The sequence below is a fragment of the Nomascus leucogenys genome, chromosome 14, assembly GCF_006542625.1.
Source record: "Nomascus leucogenys isolate Asia chromosome 14, Asia_NLE_v1, whole genome shotgun sequence".
NCBI classification, from domain to species: domain Eukaryota; kingdom Metazoa; phylum Chordata; class Mammalia; order Primates; family Hylobatidae; genus Nomascus; species Nomascus leucogenys.
In genome coordinates this window covers 25,501,609-25,517,587 of record NC_044394.1, presented here as the reverse complement: position 1 = coordinate 25,517,587, position 15,979 = coordinate 25,501,609, and the positions used below count along the sequence as shown (strand labels likewise).

Genomic DNA, 15,979 nt, shown 5'->3' with positions numbered 1-15,979 from the left:
GCCCTGGGAGGCGGAAGCTGCAGTGAGGTGTGATTGAGCCCTCCCAGGGCTCAAGCACTCCAGCCTGGTGGCAGAGTGAAACTTCTTTCAAAACAAACAAACAAACCAAACAAAAGACAGAGATGGCCAAAAAGTCAGAGAGCTGACCAAAAAAAAAAAAAAAAAAAAAAAAAAAAGGAAGTCAGGAAAAACTTAGGTCCCTTGACGACAATGTTGAGAAGGCAGATCTCTAGACTTCTTGCTAACTAAACAATAAATGTCTTAATAGTCCAAATCACAGTAAGTCAGATACTGTTACTTAGAGCAGACACTATTCCTGATATAATGCTTAACAGAAGAAGAGACAGTAAAGACTAGTGTTCAAACAAAACTTAAAATAATATTTAAAGGTATAATTGGTGAGAATTTTCCTGAATTAAAAAAAGAAATGAATCCTCAGACTGAATACTATGGGTACTAAGCAGGAAGAAAAAAAGTGTGTGTGTGTGTATGTGTGTGTCTGTATATTCCTACCTGGATACAATATAATAAAGCTAGAGGACCAAACATATCAAGGCTACTAAGGACAAGGCAGTCTGCCTATAAAGAAATGAATTAGGCCAGGTGAGGTGGCTCACGCCTGTAATCCCAGCATTTTGGGAGGCTGAGGTGAGAGGATTGCTTGAGCCCAGGAATTCGAGACCAGCCTGGGCAACAAGGCAAAACCCCATCTCTACTAAAAGTATAAAAATTAGTTGGGCATGGTGGCATGCACCTGTAGTCCCAGCTACTCAGGAGGCTGAGGCAGGAGGACCACTTAATCCCAGGATGTAGAAGCTGCAGTGAGCCATGACTGCACCACTGCACTCCAGCCTGGGTGGCAGAGTGAGACACTGTCTAAAAAAGAAAAAAACATTAGACTCAACAGAAAAATTTATCTAGCTATAAAACTTTGATACAAAACCAGAATAGTACAAAGAAAGAAAATTTCAATTTCACCTGGGAACATCTATGCAACAATCTTACAATATTAGAATAGAATTCTTTTTCTTTTTGGAGACAGGGACTTGCTATGTCACCCAGGCTAGAGTGCAGTGGTATGATGACAGCTCACTGCAGCCTTGAACTCCTGGACTCAAAGGGATTCTCCCACCTCAGCCTCCCTAGTAGCTAAGACTACAGGCACACACCACTATACCTGGCCAATCTTAAAATTTTTTATAGAGACAGAGTCTTGCTATGTTGCTCAGGGTAGTCTTGAACTTCCCGCCTCAAGCAATCCTCCTGCCCTGGCCTTCCAAAATGCTGGGATTACAAATGTGAACCACTCCAACTGGCCTAGAATAGAATTTGGAATTGTGTATCAGAAAAAAATCATGACTAATCCGAGCTCAGTGAGAAACGCGAGGATGGTTCAACAATAGAAGGTTAATTGATACAATAAACAACATTTTCTCTAATCTTGTCTTCTCACTTTATTTCATCAATTTGATCTTCAATTACTGATATCCTTTCTTCCACTTGATCGATCGGCTATTGAAGCATGTGCGTGCATCACAAAGTTCTTGTGCCATGGTTTTCAGCTCCATCAGGTCATTTAAGGTCTTCTCTACACTGTTTATTCTAGTTAGCCATTCATCTAACCTTTTTTCAAGGTTTTTAGCTTTTTTGCGATGGGTTAGAACATGCTCCTTTAGCTCAGAGAAGTTTGTTATTGCCAACCTTCTGAAGCCTACTTCTGTCAACTCGTCAAAGTCATTCTCTGTCCAGCTTTGTTCCGTTGCTGGCAAGGAGCTGCAATCCTTTGGAGGAGATGAGGTGCTCTGATTTTTAGAATTTTCAGCTTTTCTGCTCTGGTTTCTCCCCATCTTTGTGGTTTTATCTACCTTTGGTCTTTGATGTTGGGAACCTACAAATGGGGTTTTGGTATGGATGTCCTTTTTGTTGATGTTGAAGCTATTCCTTTCTGTTTATTAGTTTTCCTTCTAACAGTCACGTCCTTCAGCTGCAGGTCTGCTGGAGTTTGCTGGCGGTCCACTGCAGACCCTGTTTGCCTGGTATCACCAGCAGAGGCTACAGAACAGCAAATATTGCTGCCTGATCCTTCCTCTGGAAGCTTTGTCCCAGAGGGACACCTGCCTGTTTCAGTTGTCTGTCAGCCTCTACTGGGAGGTGTTTCCCAGTCAGGTTACACGGGGGTCAGGGACCCACTTGAGGAGGCTGTCTGTCTGTTCTCAGAGCTCAAATACCGTGCTGGGAGAACACTGCTCTCTTCAGAGCTGTCAGACAGGGACGTTTAAGTCCACAGAAGTTTCTGCTGCCTTTTGTTCAGCTATGCCCTGCCCACAGAGGTGAAGTCTATAGAGGCAGTAGGCCTTGCTGAGCTGCAGTGGGCTCTTCCCAGTTCCAGCTTCCCAGCTGCTCTGTTTACCTACTTAAGCCTCAGCAATGGCAGACGCCCCTCCCCCTGCCAGGCTGCTACCTTGCAGGTTGATCTCAGACTGCTGTGCTAGCACTGAGCAGGGCTCCGTTGGCATGGGACCCGCCAACCCAGGCATGGGAGAGAATCTCCTTGTCTGCTGGTTGCTAAGACCATGGGAAAAGCCCAGTATTTGGGCGGAAGTGTCCTGTTTTTCCAGGTATAGTCTGTCACAGCATCCCTTGGTTAGGAAAGGGAAATCCCCCGATCCCTTGCGCTTCCCAGGTGAGGTGATGCCCCGCCTTGCTTCGGCTCACCCTCCATGGGGTGCTCCCAGTGTCCAACCAGTCCCAATGAGATGAACCAGGTACCTCGGTTGGAAATGCAGAAATCACCCGGGGAGATGCATCAATCACGCTGGGAGCTGCAGACCAGAGCTGTTCCTATTCCCACATTTTCATATTGAAGCAAAAATACATACAATGGTCTCAAGAGATTCAGAAAAGCCATTCATAAAATTTAGTATTTCTTCATGATAAAAATCTGAGCAAGGTAAGGGCTGGGCGTAGTGGCTCACACCTGTAATCCCAGCACTTTGGGAGGCCTAGGCAGGTAGATCACCTGAGGTCAGGAGTTCGAGACCAGCCTGGCCAACACAGTGAAACCCCATCTCTACTAAAAATACAAAAATTAGCTGGGCGGAGTGGCATGCGCCTGTAGTCTCAACTGTCTGGGAGACTGAGACAGGAGAATCACTTGAATCCAGGAGGTAGAGGTTGCCATGAGCCGAGATTGCGTCTCTGCACTCCAGCCTGGGAGACACAGTGAGACTCCATCTCAAACAAAAATAATAATAAAAATAAAATAAAATAAAATAAATCTGAGCAAGGTAGAGAGAGAGAATTTTGACAAGATATCTATCAAAAACAAAAAGCAAACTTCACATTTAACCGTAAAACTTCAGAAGCACTCCAATGGAAGTCAGGACCAATACAAGGATGCTAGCTTATCGGTAAATGACAGAACTGGCTACACAGAACTAAAGAGAATTTCAACCAAACCATCAGAACTAATTAAGAGTTTGAGATTATGCTGTACATAATATTTACATTAAAAAAAATCAATAGCATTCTGCCATACCAGTTAATAACCAACTGGAAAATGTAAAAGGAAAAAAGAAAGCCCATTTGCAACTACTACAGCAAAAATAATCTAGGAATAAAAAATAAAATATGGACAAAAATTTCATGGAGATAATTGTAAGTTTTTTGCTGTTGTTGTTTGAGATAGAGTCTCCCTCTGTTGCCCAGGCTGCAGTGCAGTGGCGTGATCTTGGCTCACTGCAAGCTCTGCCTCGTGGGTTCACGCCATTCTCCTGCCTCAGCCTCCTGATTAGCTGGGACTACAGGCGCCCGCCACCACACCCAGCTAATTTTTTTTTGTATTTTTAGTAGAGACGGGGTTTCACCGAGTTAGCCAGGATGGTCTCAATCTCCTGACCTCGTGATCTGCCCGCCTCAGCCTCCCAAAGTGGATAATTATAAGATATTTAAGGCAAAAAGATAAAACTCTCACCAATTGTAGCTTATACAATATTCATGGAATAAAAACTTACTTGATCCATAAATCCAGCTCAGTTCCAATAAAAATCCCAGTAAGTCTTTTTATAAAGGACTAAGTGTAACGAGGGTAATTACAAAGAACAGCAATGTGTGGAAACTCTTGATATATTACGTATCAAGACTTACAAAATTCTGTAATTAAGATAGTGTGGTGCTAGTAGAAAGTCAGAAAGTGCCCAAAACAGAAGTACATATTTAGGAAACCTTGATATGACATAGATGGCATTATAAACTAAGAACAGACTACTCAATAAATGGTGCTGGGACAATTAGTTACCTATATGGAAAAAAAATTAGATTTTTATAGAAAGTCAGTTCCATGTGGATTAAATATGTAAATGAGAAAACCACAAGATTTAAAAGAAAACATACAGAAAAACTGTCCTGATCTAGGTAGACAGGATTTCTTAACCAAGACAAAAAGCATAAACAATAAAATATGACAATTTTGGCTATATTAAAATCAAAAACATCTGTATAAAAAATTGAACATAAATATAAAGAAGAAAAGCCACACAGTGAAAGACATTAGCAAAATGTAGTAGCAAAAAAGGATTAGTTTAACAATACTCTTACAAATTGGTAAGCAAAGATAAAGCCAACAGAAAATTGGGCAACAGAAAAAACAAAAACATACAAAAAATAATACATAAATAGTAACATGTAATTAGATATAAAATGTATATTATTGTTACATTGTTAAGTTTTAGATATAAAATGCATATAATAGCACAAACCTAAGTACTAAAATATAAAAACATTACTGGGTGTGCGAAACACCAAATAAGGACAATAGTCACCACTAGAAAGAAGAATGGGAGAGTTTAATTGTCTTCTATTTTGAAAAACTCGACATAAATCTGGCAAATGTTAACATTGTTTAAAGTTGGGTAGTGAATACACAGGTATTATCTTACTCCCTACTGGTCTCTGTGTTTAAAATATTTCATGATAAAGTGGGAAAACGGTTAATTTTACATAAAAAGAACTTTAACAGATGCAAAAAATAAAACCTCTCTCATTCGACAAGCAGTCTAAATGGGGAAAAAAGAACCCACTCATAAAAAAGGTAGCAGATAATGTCACCGTGGCTTACCAACCTAATTAAACTTATTACTTGTTATGTATATATCCTTATTAAACTAAGTAGTTACTGTGTTAAAGCATTTTAGTGTTTAAATAAAAGATTTCAGAACACAGCAGAAATACATTCCAATATGTTGGGGTTTTTACGCTTAGGAAAACCTACAACAGTAGGTGATTTGACATTTGAATAACACCTATCTGAATTAAGATGTCTAGCACTACCAAACAAAAGCCACACAAGGCCACGAAACACTCCCAACTCTGCATGTTTTAGCCTTTTTAAAGTCCTAGAAACCAACTGATACTGATTAAAAACCAAACAAAAAAACTACAGGCCTCAGAAAAAATACACTATTTTGCACACAAAGGCCATCCATAGGCCTCAGATCTAGAACTCCTGCTTTAAAGTTGCTTCTCCAATCTCGATCCAAAACATTGGCTGAGTTATGCTAGAAAAGAATGCGAAGGGTACGGGGCTTGAGTTCCAGTTGCGTAAAACCGTTCGGGCTTTCAGCAACTTCTCGAGAGGTTAACACCTTTAAGGAGAGACTTTGCTCCCTGTCGATGCCGTGGCTGGACAAATGCCTCTCTCAACTGCTACAGACCAAAGTCTACGCTTTAAAGATAGAGAAGCCGTTCTGTCAAAGTGAAAACAGAAGCGGTAGGAAGCCTCCCCCCTTTCTTTCAAGCACAGAGACCCAGAAAGACGCCCAGGAGCTCCCGAAAAAAACGTTGCTGATTAGAGCTGCCGGGTCAGAAACAGCTGTGAGACACTGAAGTCTGCACTGGTAAGCGCCCCAGCTCCACCTCGGCCCCTACCCCCAAGGTTGGGGATTGGTTAAAGGGGGGAAGGGAATACCTCCCCTAACAACCTCTTCAACTGCCTCCTGCCAAGTACCCGCTCGGGCCCACCAAACTCACAGCCTGAAGAATCCCACACTCACTGGAAAGTGGGGCCCGGTCCTGGTCCCGGTCCGGCTCCCAGAATTCGGCGGGTCTCCCAGGGTTTTGGGGGAGGTGGCGGCTGGGACGCCATCTCCTCCGCCTCCACTCGGCTCCCGCTCTTAGCCCGGACTGTCCAGGCCGGCGTAGACCAGCACCTCGAGCGCAAGGCACAACGGGCAGAACACCGAGCCGTCCACCCCGCCCACCCCTGCAGTCAGGACAAGGCTTGAGTTACTTTGCCAGCTGAATCCATACAGCGGGAGGATGCCACTAATTTGTAGGAAGAAACGCGGTCTTTGTATTTGCCCCAGCAAGAGCTCCTGTTCTAAACCGCAGGGTAAAGGCTCATCGATATTTCTGGTAGCGGCTACGACTCCCTAGACATCGGAGTCCCACCGAGGCTTTTCTGGGAGTGGACCAGTGGCAGCCCCACGCACTCCTTCGCTCGCGGGGGAGGTGGGGTGAGGTGGCAAACCAGGCAGTTTTTCGGATTTCTCTACAAACAAGAAGGGAGAAGCTCACTTAGTCCTAGCGAGAGTGGGCTGGTACTTTCGTTCTAAAGCCCACGTTTCCTCGGGGAACAGAATTGCTAGACGCAATAGGTGCGTTGTGTTTAGTCTTCCCTGTTCCCTTCGAGGGCCGGAAGGGGTTAAATCTCAGGCTCCGGCGTCTGGGGAGAAGGTGAGGCGGGTAGGTAAGAGGTGAAGGAGTGCAGACTGGGTGCAAAAGAGGTGTGGCAGGAGAGAGGTCGTTTCTCTCCTGCTGGAGCGGCTTTGTTAGCAAAGGAAGAGTGAGTGGGAAGTTTGTTGCACCTGACCGAAGGGGGAAGGGCTTGCTTGGCCAAAACTGAGGCTTGAGGCTAGATCTCGGCATGAACTTTTCGAGTTCACAGTAGATTCCATAGCTTAATGTTTCAGAAGCCCAGTGAAGTGTGATCACCTCTTTCTCCGTAAATCCACACCCCCAGCCCCACGCCGCGTTACGAATGACACCCTTCGGTAGGGAAATGAGTTTTAAAAGATCTTAGGATATGAGACTTAGTCTGGTCATTTCGGTAGTTTTTCTTACACCCTGCCCCTTTCCTCATTTTCGATGACTGGCTTTTGTAATCGTCCAAGAGGTGAAAATAAAGTTCTTCCTCTCATCCAGTAAGCCAGAGACTGGGCTAGTTGTCCTTGGTTTGGGGAGGAGGGATTCAGTCCTCCTAGGGAGCCTGACATATGAAAGGCGGCTTTGTAGCAACTTCTTACAGAGTTATTTCTATAAAACAAACACATAAACGAAAAGCAAACATCTTGAGGGTAACCAACACTGGAAAACTTAACATTGTGGAATGCCTTTCTCAGGGCTTGCTTTCAAACGTAATAAATCTAATATGGACAACCGATTTCTGATCTCTTATGAAATCCTGGCATTTCATTACCTCACGATGAAAAAACCAAATTTAAGGCGTAACATATTTTCTCCTTTTAACGTTAACATTCTTGAGAAGTTGATAGACTGTTGGTAGGTAAAAATGATGTTGAGAGGTTTGTAAATTCATAGCTCGTTTATTAACACACATTCAAAAGAGGTCTTTTTGGAGTCTATTTTTAGACTTCTGCAAATTACTCAGGACTGGAAGTTTTGTAATTCTCATCAATCAGGTTTGGGAACTTCTCAGAGCCAGGAGATTGTAATGTGTCATTTATTCACTTTGCATGATACCTTTGTTCTTGTGAACTTACTGGAAAAATAAACATTGTCTTGTAGCCATGGAAAATAAAATAAATTTTAATATAGCTATTTAAGTATTGAGGGAAATCTTCATTAAGTGTCCTTTTAAATTGCTTATTGATTTATTGGAAGAGGGTGTATTTGTGTCTCTTTGTGAGTTAAATGTTACTTCTGAATTAACTAAAATTCTTGACCTTAACTAATGGAGAAAAAATAACTTAGAATAACAGGTGAAACAGAAACAGTTTCTCTGTGTATGTAGTCAGAGATGCACTGTAAATGCTTATATTCAGCCCTTCACAGCATCCGATCTCTTCTCTGCATCGAAGTAGATTAAATGGGCTGGGAAAAGGGATACAGATCACTAGTAAATAGTAATGACTTGACCTTGACCACACAGATCTTATTTATTTATTTATTTATTTATTTATTTATTTATTTATTGAGATGGAGTCTCGCTCTGTTGCCCAGACTGGAGTACAGTGGCGTGATCTTGGCTCTCTGCAACCTCTGCCTCCTGGGTTCGGGTGATTCTCCTGCCTCAGCCTCCCTCAGTAGCTGGGACTACAGGTGCGTGCCACCACGCCTGGCTGATTTTTTGTATTTTTAGTAGAGATGGGATTTCATCGTGTTAGCCAGGATGGTCTCGATCTCCTGACCTCATTATCCTCCTGCCTCAGCCTCCCAAAGTGCTGGGCTTACTGCAACCTCCGCCTACTGGGTTCAAGTGATTCTCCTGCCTCAACCTCCCGAGTAGCAGGGATTACAGGTGCGCACCTCCACACCTGGCTAATTTTTGTATTTTAGTAGAGATGGAGTTTTACCGTGTTGGCCAGGCTGATCTTGAACTCCAGACCTCAAGTAATACGCCTGCCTCGGCCTCCCAAAGTGCTCGGATTACAGGCGTGAATCACTGGGCCTGGCCAGATCTTCATTATTTAGAAGCTGTTTTCCACATATTCTGTTTTCTTTCTTGAAAATACCCTGGAGCCCAAATTTACTTAGGCAACCCTAACTATGCGTTTCTCGATTCTGGTGTTTCAAAGTTGTCACCTTGTCAGCTTGTATGGTGTGTACATACAAGCCTGATTTTCTTCCCCCTGCTGACTCACATATTCCCCTGAATTAGAATTCAGCCAGAAGCAATCTGTTTTTAGTAGTCTTGGCTGCTGAACTGACTTTTATGGTGAAGAGTTCTATGTAACTATATACCTATCTTCCTCATTATTTTGTGCAAGAATCTTGGTAAGTGGCCCCAAACATTTAGCAACTTGCAAGTAAATAGGAAGTTTTAGAGGTTTGGAAAACGCAGACTAGAAGAATCACATCTTTATACTAAGCTGTTGGGAAGAGCTTCACCCTTCCACAAATTTTAAGCAAGTTCATTTGAATTATGAAACTGCACAAATTAAAAGATGCCACTGTCTTTCATCTGTATGACCACAGTTATAGCATGCCATAAGATTGCCATGCAATGATTATTTTCTAAAATATGGGCACTTGATCATTTTAAGGTAATATGAACTGTTTCACTAATTAGAAGATCTAGTTTTGCGAACAAATTAGGTTGTTTGAATTTTTAGTATCCCCTCCTTCCTGGTAACAGGAGACAGATTTGCCTTTATTCTCTATATAGTATTTTTTTGTGAGTTTATTTAAATTGCAAAAATTGGCAATTTAGGCAAACAGTTGCTCTCAAATATTTTGTACTTAATTTGTTTTTGTTGGAGGTTTTTTGTTTGTTTGTTTGTTTGTTTGTTTTTTTGAGACAGAGTTTCACTCTTATTGCCCAGGCTGGAGTGAAGTGGCACGATCTCGGCTCACTGCAACCTCCGCCTCCCGGGGTTCAAGTGATTCTCTTGTTTCAGCCTCCTGAGTGGCTAGGATTACAGGTGCACGCCAACATGCCTGGCTAATAGTTTTTTGTATTTTTAGTAGAGATGGGGTTTTACCACGTTGGCCAGATTGGTCTCAAACTCCTGACGTCAGGTGATCTGCCCGCCTCGGCTTCCCAAAGTGCTGGGATTACAGGTGTGAGCCACTGTGCCTGGCCTTTTGTTGGAGGTTTTACTCATGAAGGGGGCAGATTTTTATTTTGTTAACAGGTGGTTGCCATTTAGTCATATAATCAAAGTAAAGTTGATATCTTTGGACCTGCTGATCAACTTTGTTGTTGTTGTTGTTTGTTTGTATTTTTGAGAGAGCGTCGCACTCTGTTGCCCAGGCTGGAGTGCAGGCACCAGCCACCACACCCAACTAATTTTTGTGTTTTTAGTAGAGACAAGGTTTCACCATGTTGGTCAGGCTGGTCTCGAACTCCTGACCTCAAGTGGTCTGCCCACCTCAGCCTCCCAAAGTGCTGGGATTACAGATGTGAGCCACTGCACCTGGCCTCAATTTGTTTTAAATAGTTGGCTGCTAAACTATCATTAAGGGTAGTCAAGTATTATATAAGGTAGACTGATCAGATTTTTTTGTCTAGTCCGAATGCCAAGGCCCTTAGCCACCTAGAGGTTCTCTGAAAATCACTGACATGAGGCAAATTGATTAATGGGAGAAAAGGCATACACGTTTATGTAATGTGTATACACAGGAGCCTTCAGAATGAAGACATAATGATAACAGGGGAAATTGTCCATTTTTATGCTTAGGTTCATCAAAGTATGGACAGCACGTAGAAATATGATTGAACAAAAAGGGTAATCGACTGAGTGGGGAAACCCAGCAAGCCTGTCTAGGTTCTTCTTGGCCTCTCAGAGCATGCATTCCTTCCTTCTGGGTGTGGGGCAGGACCTGCCATGGAATGGGGAGTCTTGTGACCTACAGTCAGACAAGAGAGGTTAGATAATTTCTTCATCTCTCTCTTTTTTTTAATCGCTATTTCTTTTTAGGGACAAGGTCTTGCTCTGTCACCCAGGTTGGAGTACAGTGGCATGATCTTGATTCACTACAACCTCTACCTCTTGGGCTCAAGTGATCCTCCCACCTCAGTCTTCTGAGTAGCTGGGAATACAAGTATGTACCACCATGCCCAGCTAATTTTTCAATTTTTTTGTAGAGACAGGGTCTTGTGGGTTGTTGCCCAGGCTGGTCTCAAACTCCTGGCCTCAAGCGATTCTCCTACCTCAGCTCCACAACCACGAAGTGGTGAGAGTATAGATGTGAGGCACTGCACCTTGCCTTGTTTTTCATGGTCAGTTTTTACTCAGAAAGGTAGAGGGAAAATTTGAGTAATAGGCATATATATATATATATATATATTTTTTTTTTTTTTTTCCCTATTTTTGGTAGAGACAGGTTTTCACCATGTTAGCTAGGCTGGTCTCAAACTCCTGACCCCAGGTGATCCACCCACCTCGGCCTCCCAAAATGCTGGGATTACAGGCATGAGTCACTGTGCCTGACCAAATTTGAGTAATATTTTTAGATTTTATGGCTGGCTTTGGGGAAAGGGGGTTCTGGTTTCTATGACTCACCTTGAGGAAGAGAGACTGTAGTTTTTTTATGGCTAGTCTGGGGAAGAATGAGACAGGAGGGCAGAAGGTCAGAGAAAAACTTTTGCTTCTGAGGCTGCTGCTGAGGCCTTCGTTTTGGGGTATGGCTTTCTGAGCCCCACTACCAGCAAACTCATTTTTAATTTCTTACAGGAAAAGTTTAATCAATTAACTTTGACAATACTGAATGGTACAGGTGCAGGGTGACCTGTACCTCTGTTTTCATTACCCTCCTCAGAAGCAACCATTCTTGATTATTTTTATTTCTTTTGATCAACTTAGTTTTATTGTTGTATTTTATCATAATCCAGAATGCTACACTAAATTCCTTAGCAATTAGAAACATTTACTGGATCCATCTTATGAACTTCCTTAAAGTTTGTATTTTATAATATGTGTGTAATGAAAGGGGCTTGGTTAGAGAGTACACAATAGTGTTTTTCAAATGAAAGCTAGTTTTTATCCCTAAACATGATGACTTGTCTGTGACAGTAAAATGCAGAAGCTGCTCATTAGTTTTACTTTTTTTCTTTCTAGTTATAATTATTCAGTATGTTCCCACTGACTGAGGAAAACAAGCATGTGGCCCGGTTGTTGCTCAATACTGGTACTTGTCCAAGATGTATCTTCAGATTCTGTGGTGTGGATTTTCATGCACCTTACAAACTTCCATACAAGGTATTTTCTCTTTTTTTTTTCAAGTTAAGAGAAGTTTCTCTGTATTTTACAATGAATGCCTGTACTTTTGAGGGCGGGTATCTATTCATAACTCTTTTTTAAATTAAAAAACTATAATAAAATGAGTGATATTCATAATTTTGGAATAGTCTCAGAAATGTAAGTTCCTTCTTAAGTGATTATATCTAGCTATCTAACATTTAGTGTAATGGGATCTTTGTGGAGGAACTCCCTGGTGCGTTTTAACATTTGTATAGATGTTTCCTAAAGGATATCTAAACAGAATATCACAAAATATTGCTTCCTCCCAGGAGGGGCTAATATTCCTTACATGTCCTACTAAGTGGAAGCATTGTGGGTATGGTTGCCTTTTTCTGTTTTTCCCATTTTCTATATTACCAGTTGTATTTATAAATAGGTATTTGGAATCCTCTATAAATAAATGCTTATCATCATTATTACTGTTATTAATGACAAAAGTAATATACAGAGATCTTTGACATTTATGGTAATATACAGAGAGCTTTGACGTTTAATATAACACTTTTTTGCATAAGATATGTAACATTTATGAAATGTTTGAATCTAAAAGTGATATTCTTTTTAGAGGCAGATAGTAATAACACATATGTAAATATATACATTATAAACAGTATGTATACAACATATGCACACACAGTTTCTTATAATTTAAAAAATTGTCCAGGAGTTAGTAGTATCAGTTATTTTTTAAATGTTATTAGTTGTTTCTGTTATTTTGGCAATAATAATACACAATATTCAATTATCATTACTATATGTCAAGCTCTCATATAATTCTCATAATAACTGATTAGGTAAGTACATACTATGATTGTCTCTATTTTCAGATGAAGAAACTGAGATACAGAGAGGTTAAGCAACCTGCCCAAAGTTACACAGCTATTAAGTGAGCAAGCTAGGATTTGAACAGTCTGACTGAATTCAAAACCTAGGATTTGGAACTAGAAGACATGGATTTGAATCCCAGTTCCACCACTTTCCAGCTTCAGTTTACTCCTCTGTAAATGGGAATGATGATAATACCCACCTCACAGGACTTTAAGGGACAATACCTAATAAAGTACGTGGAAACACTTTGAAAACCAGAAATTGGCTGGGCGCGGTGGCTCACGCCTGTAATCCCAGCACTTTGGGAGGCCGAGGCGGGTGGATCATGAGGTCAGGGGTTCAAGACCAGCCTGGCCAAGAATGATGAAACCCTGTCTCTACTAAAAATACAAATATTAGCTGGGTGCCATGGCAGATGCCTGTGATCCCAGCTACTTGGGAGGCTGAGGCAGGAAAATTGCTTAAACCCAGGGGTGGGGGGTGCGGAGGTTGCAGTGAGCCGAGATCGTGTCACTGCACTCTAGCCTGGGCGACAGTGTGAGACTCTGTCTGAAAATTAAAAAAACAAAAACAAAAAACCAGAAATGGTACTTGTGCTGTGATGATTTAAATATGTGTATATTCATTTATACACAATATGACTATAAAGTAATAAGACTGGTTTTGTGTAACCCTGCTTTCACATTTTTTTCAGACACACTGTAACCTACTATCTATTATATGTTATTAGATTTTTAATTTATATTATATTAAGAGACTGAGTGTTATCAACTTTTGTTTGTTCATTTTATGTAAAGAAATATACAAGAATATTTGGACAGCTTTTTGGAAATGTTCTTAAATTTTGATCTGTTCTATTCATGTAACTATGTATGTACATGCACATCTGTATATGCACTATGTTATACCTATATTATAGATCTTAGGTAACAACAAACATATTTGTGTGAGTCAAAATGTACCTGTATATGTATGTATGTATATTTCTCTGTTAAAGCAGGAGAGCTAATTTCTCAATAAAATGGATTTAAGTTTGTTTGAGTGAAAGATTTTTTCCCTTTAGAGTCAGTAAATTGTCATCTGAATGAATTTGAAAAATATACTTTTTCAACAATGGCATGATAAAACATGTCTGAATAAAACAGAGGAAAATCCTCTGAGTATTTAGATGAGAGGAATATCTGAATGAGAGAAATATGAGAATGGTTTCAAAGAAATGCAGGTTTTTAAATTCTAATACAAGACAAATTAGGCAAACTAGAATATAGTAGAGCATGTCTTTCAATTAATATATGGAAATGGTTTGTAATCATGTGCTAACTTTCAGCATTGTCAGCATTTGTGTACCTTTCTTAGTAAATTTTCTCCAAATTATTTTTACTTATTAGACTACCCTAATGATCAGATTTCATATTAAATAAATATTGTACTTGTGAGCTTTTAGTGATTGTGAGGTTATTAAATAACCTAGCAAGGATGGAAATTCAGTTTGTATTTTTGTATGTTAATCATTAGAACTGAAGTTTGTTTTTACTGAAATTAGCAATGAATGACTCTCACAACAGAACTACAAATTTGTATTGGAGCCTTTCTCCCTCAGATTTATGACTTTTGCTTCACTGATATATGGAACTCTTTTGAAAAAGTATTCACACATATATAATAGAGATAGGTAATTCTCTTTTAAATTCCACAAAAGCCAATGCTGGCTAATAAAATAACTGGATTGCTTCAGAACTGATATGTCAACATTGTAAAATTTGTGATATGTCCTAATTTTCACTGGTATTTTCTTGTTTCATCTTACCTAGAAAGCCTTAAGGACATTGTCAGTGGTTTATTACTTTTTCTTTCATTAACTTTCCAGGAGTTGCTCAATGAACTACAGAAATTTCTGGAAACTGAAAAAGATGAATTAATTTTGGAAGTTATGAATCCACCTCCCAAGAAAATTCGACTGCAAGAACTGGAAGATAGTATTGATAATCTAAGTCAAAATGGAGAGAGAAGGATCTCTGTTAGTCAAGATGGAAGCATTGTTTCCAAGAACTCAAATTTAAATGTATGTAATGTATGCCTAGGAATTCTTCAAGAATTCTGTGAGAGAGATTTCATTAAAAAGGTAAATAACCTGTTTTTCATTATAGGTGCAGTTATGTAGAGATTTTCAGTCTTAAAACCAATAATTCTTTTCTTTCCTTTTTTCGAGACAAGGCAATTCTTTTTTGGGTCTCATTCTATCGCCTAGGCTGAAGTGCAGTGGTACAATCACAGCTGACTGCAGCCTCCAACTCCTGGGGCTCAAGCAATCCTCCTACATCAGCCTTCTGAGTAGCTAGGACTACAGGCATGCACCACCATGCCCACCTAATTTTTTTTCTTTTTTTTGAGATGGAGTTTTGCTCTTGTTGTCCAGGCTGTAGTGCAATGGCACGATCTCGGCTCATCGCAGCCTCCGCTTCCCAGGTTCAAGCAATTGTCCTGCCTTAGCCTCCGGAGTAGCTGGGATTACAGGCATGCGCCACAATGCCTGGCTAATTTTGTATTTTTAGTAGAGACAGGTTTTCTCCATATTGGTCAGGTTGGTCTCGAACTCCCGACCTCAGATGATTCACCTGCCTTGGCCTCCCAAAGTGCTGGGATTACAGACATGAGCCACTGTGCCTGGCCCTAATTTTTTAATCTTTTCGTAGAGGCAGGATCTCCCTATGTTACTGTGCTGGTCTTGAACTCCTGGCCTCAAATCATCCTCCTGCCTTGGCCTCCAAAGTACTGGGATTACAGGTGTGAGTCACTTTACCTGGCCAAGGCCAAGAATTCTTTTTTTTTTTTTTTTTTTTTTGGAGACGGAGTCTTGCTCTGTTGCCCAGGCTGGAGCACAGTGGCGCAATCTCAGCTCACTGTAAGCTCCACCTCCCGGGTTCATGCCGTTCTCCTACCTCAGCCTCCCGAGTAGCTGAGACTACAGGCACCCGCCACCATGCCTAGCTAATTTTCTGTATTTTCAATAGAGACAGCGTTTCACCGTGTTAGCCAGGATGGTCTTGATCTCTTGACCTCGTGATCCACCTGCCTTGGCCCAAAGTGCTGGGATTACAGGCATGAGCCACTGTGCCCGGCCAAATTCTCTTTTTTTTCTGTTTTTTTTTTTTTTTTTTTTGAGACAGAGT

The 15,979-nt window shown here is 40.8% G+C and overlaps 2 protein-coding genes across 2 annotated transcripts in view; one reads left to right on the top strand and one right to left on the bottom strand.

Annotated features, from left to right (window-relative positions):
* The window catches only part of PEX13 (peroxisomal biogenesis factor 13), a 32,574-nt gene extending 26,355 nt beyond the window's left edge, over nt 1-6,219 (bottom strand). Inside the window, exon 1 of the mRNA XM_003262426.4 lies at nt 6,051-6,219. Coding sequence (XP_003262474.3) covers nt 6,051-6,142 — 92 coding nt within the window. The 5' untranslated portion in view covers nt 6,143-6,219. The remainder of the gene's footprint in view (nt 1-6,050) is intronic.
* A 457-nt stretch (nt 6,220-6,676) lies between these two features.
* Nucleotides 6,677-15,979, top strand: part of PUS10 (pseudouridine synthase 10) — a 67,280-nt gene continuing 57,977 nt past the window's right edge. The window contains exons 1-3 of the mRNA XM_012501251.1: nt 6,677-6,741; nt 11,799-11,939; nt 14,677-14,931. Of these exons, the coding sequence (XP_012356705.1) occupies nt 11,814-11,939; nt 14,677-14,931 (381 nt within the window). The 5' untranslated portion in view covers nt 6,677-6,741; nt 11,799-11,813. The remainder of the gene's footprint in view (nt 6,742-11,798; nt 11,940-14,676; nt 14,932-15,979) is intronic.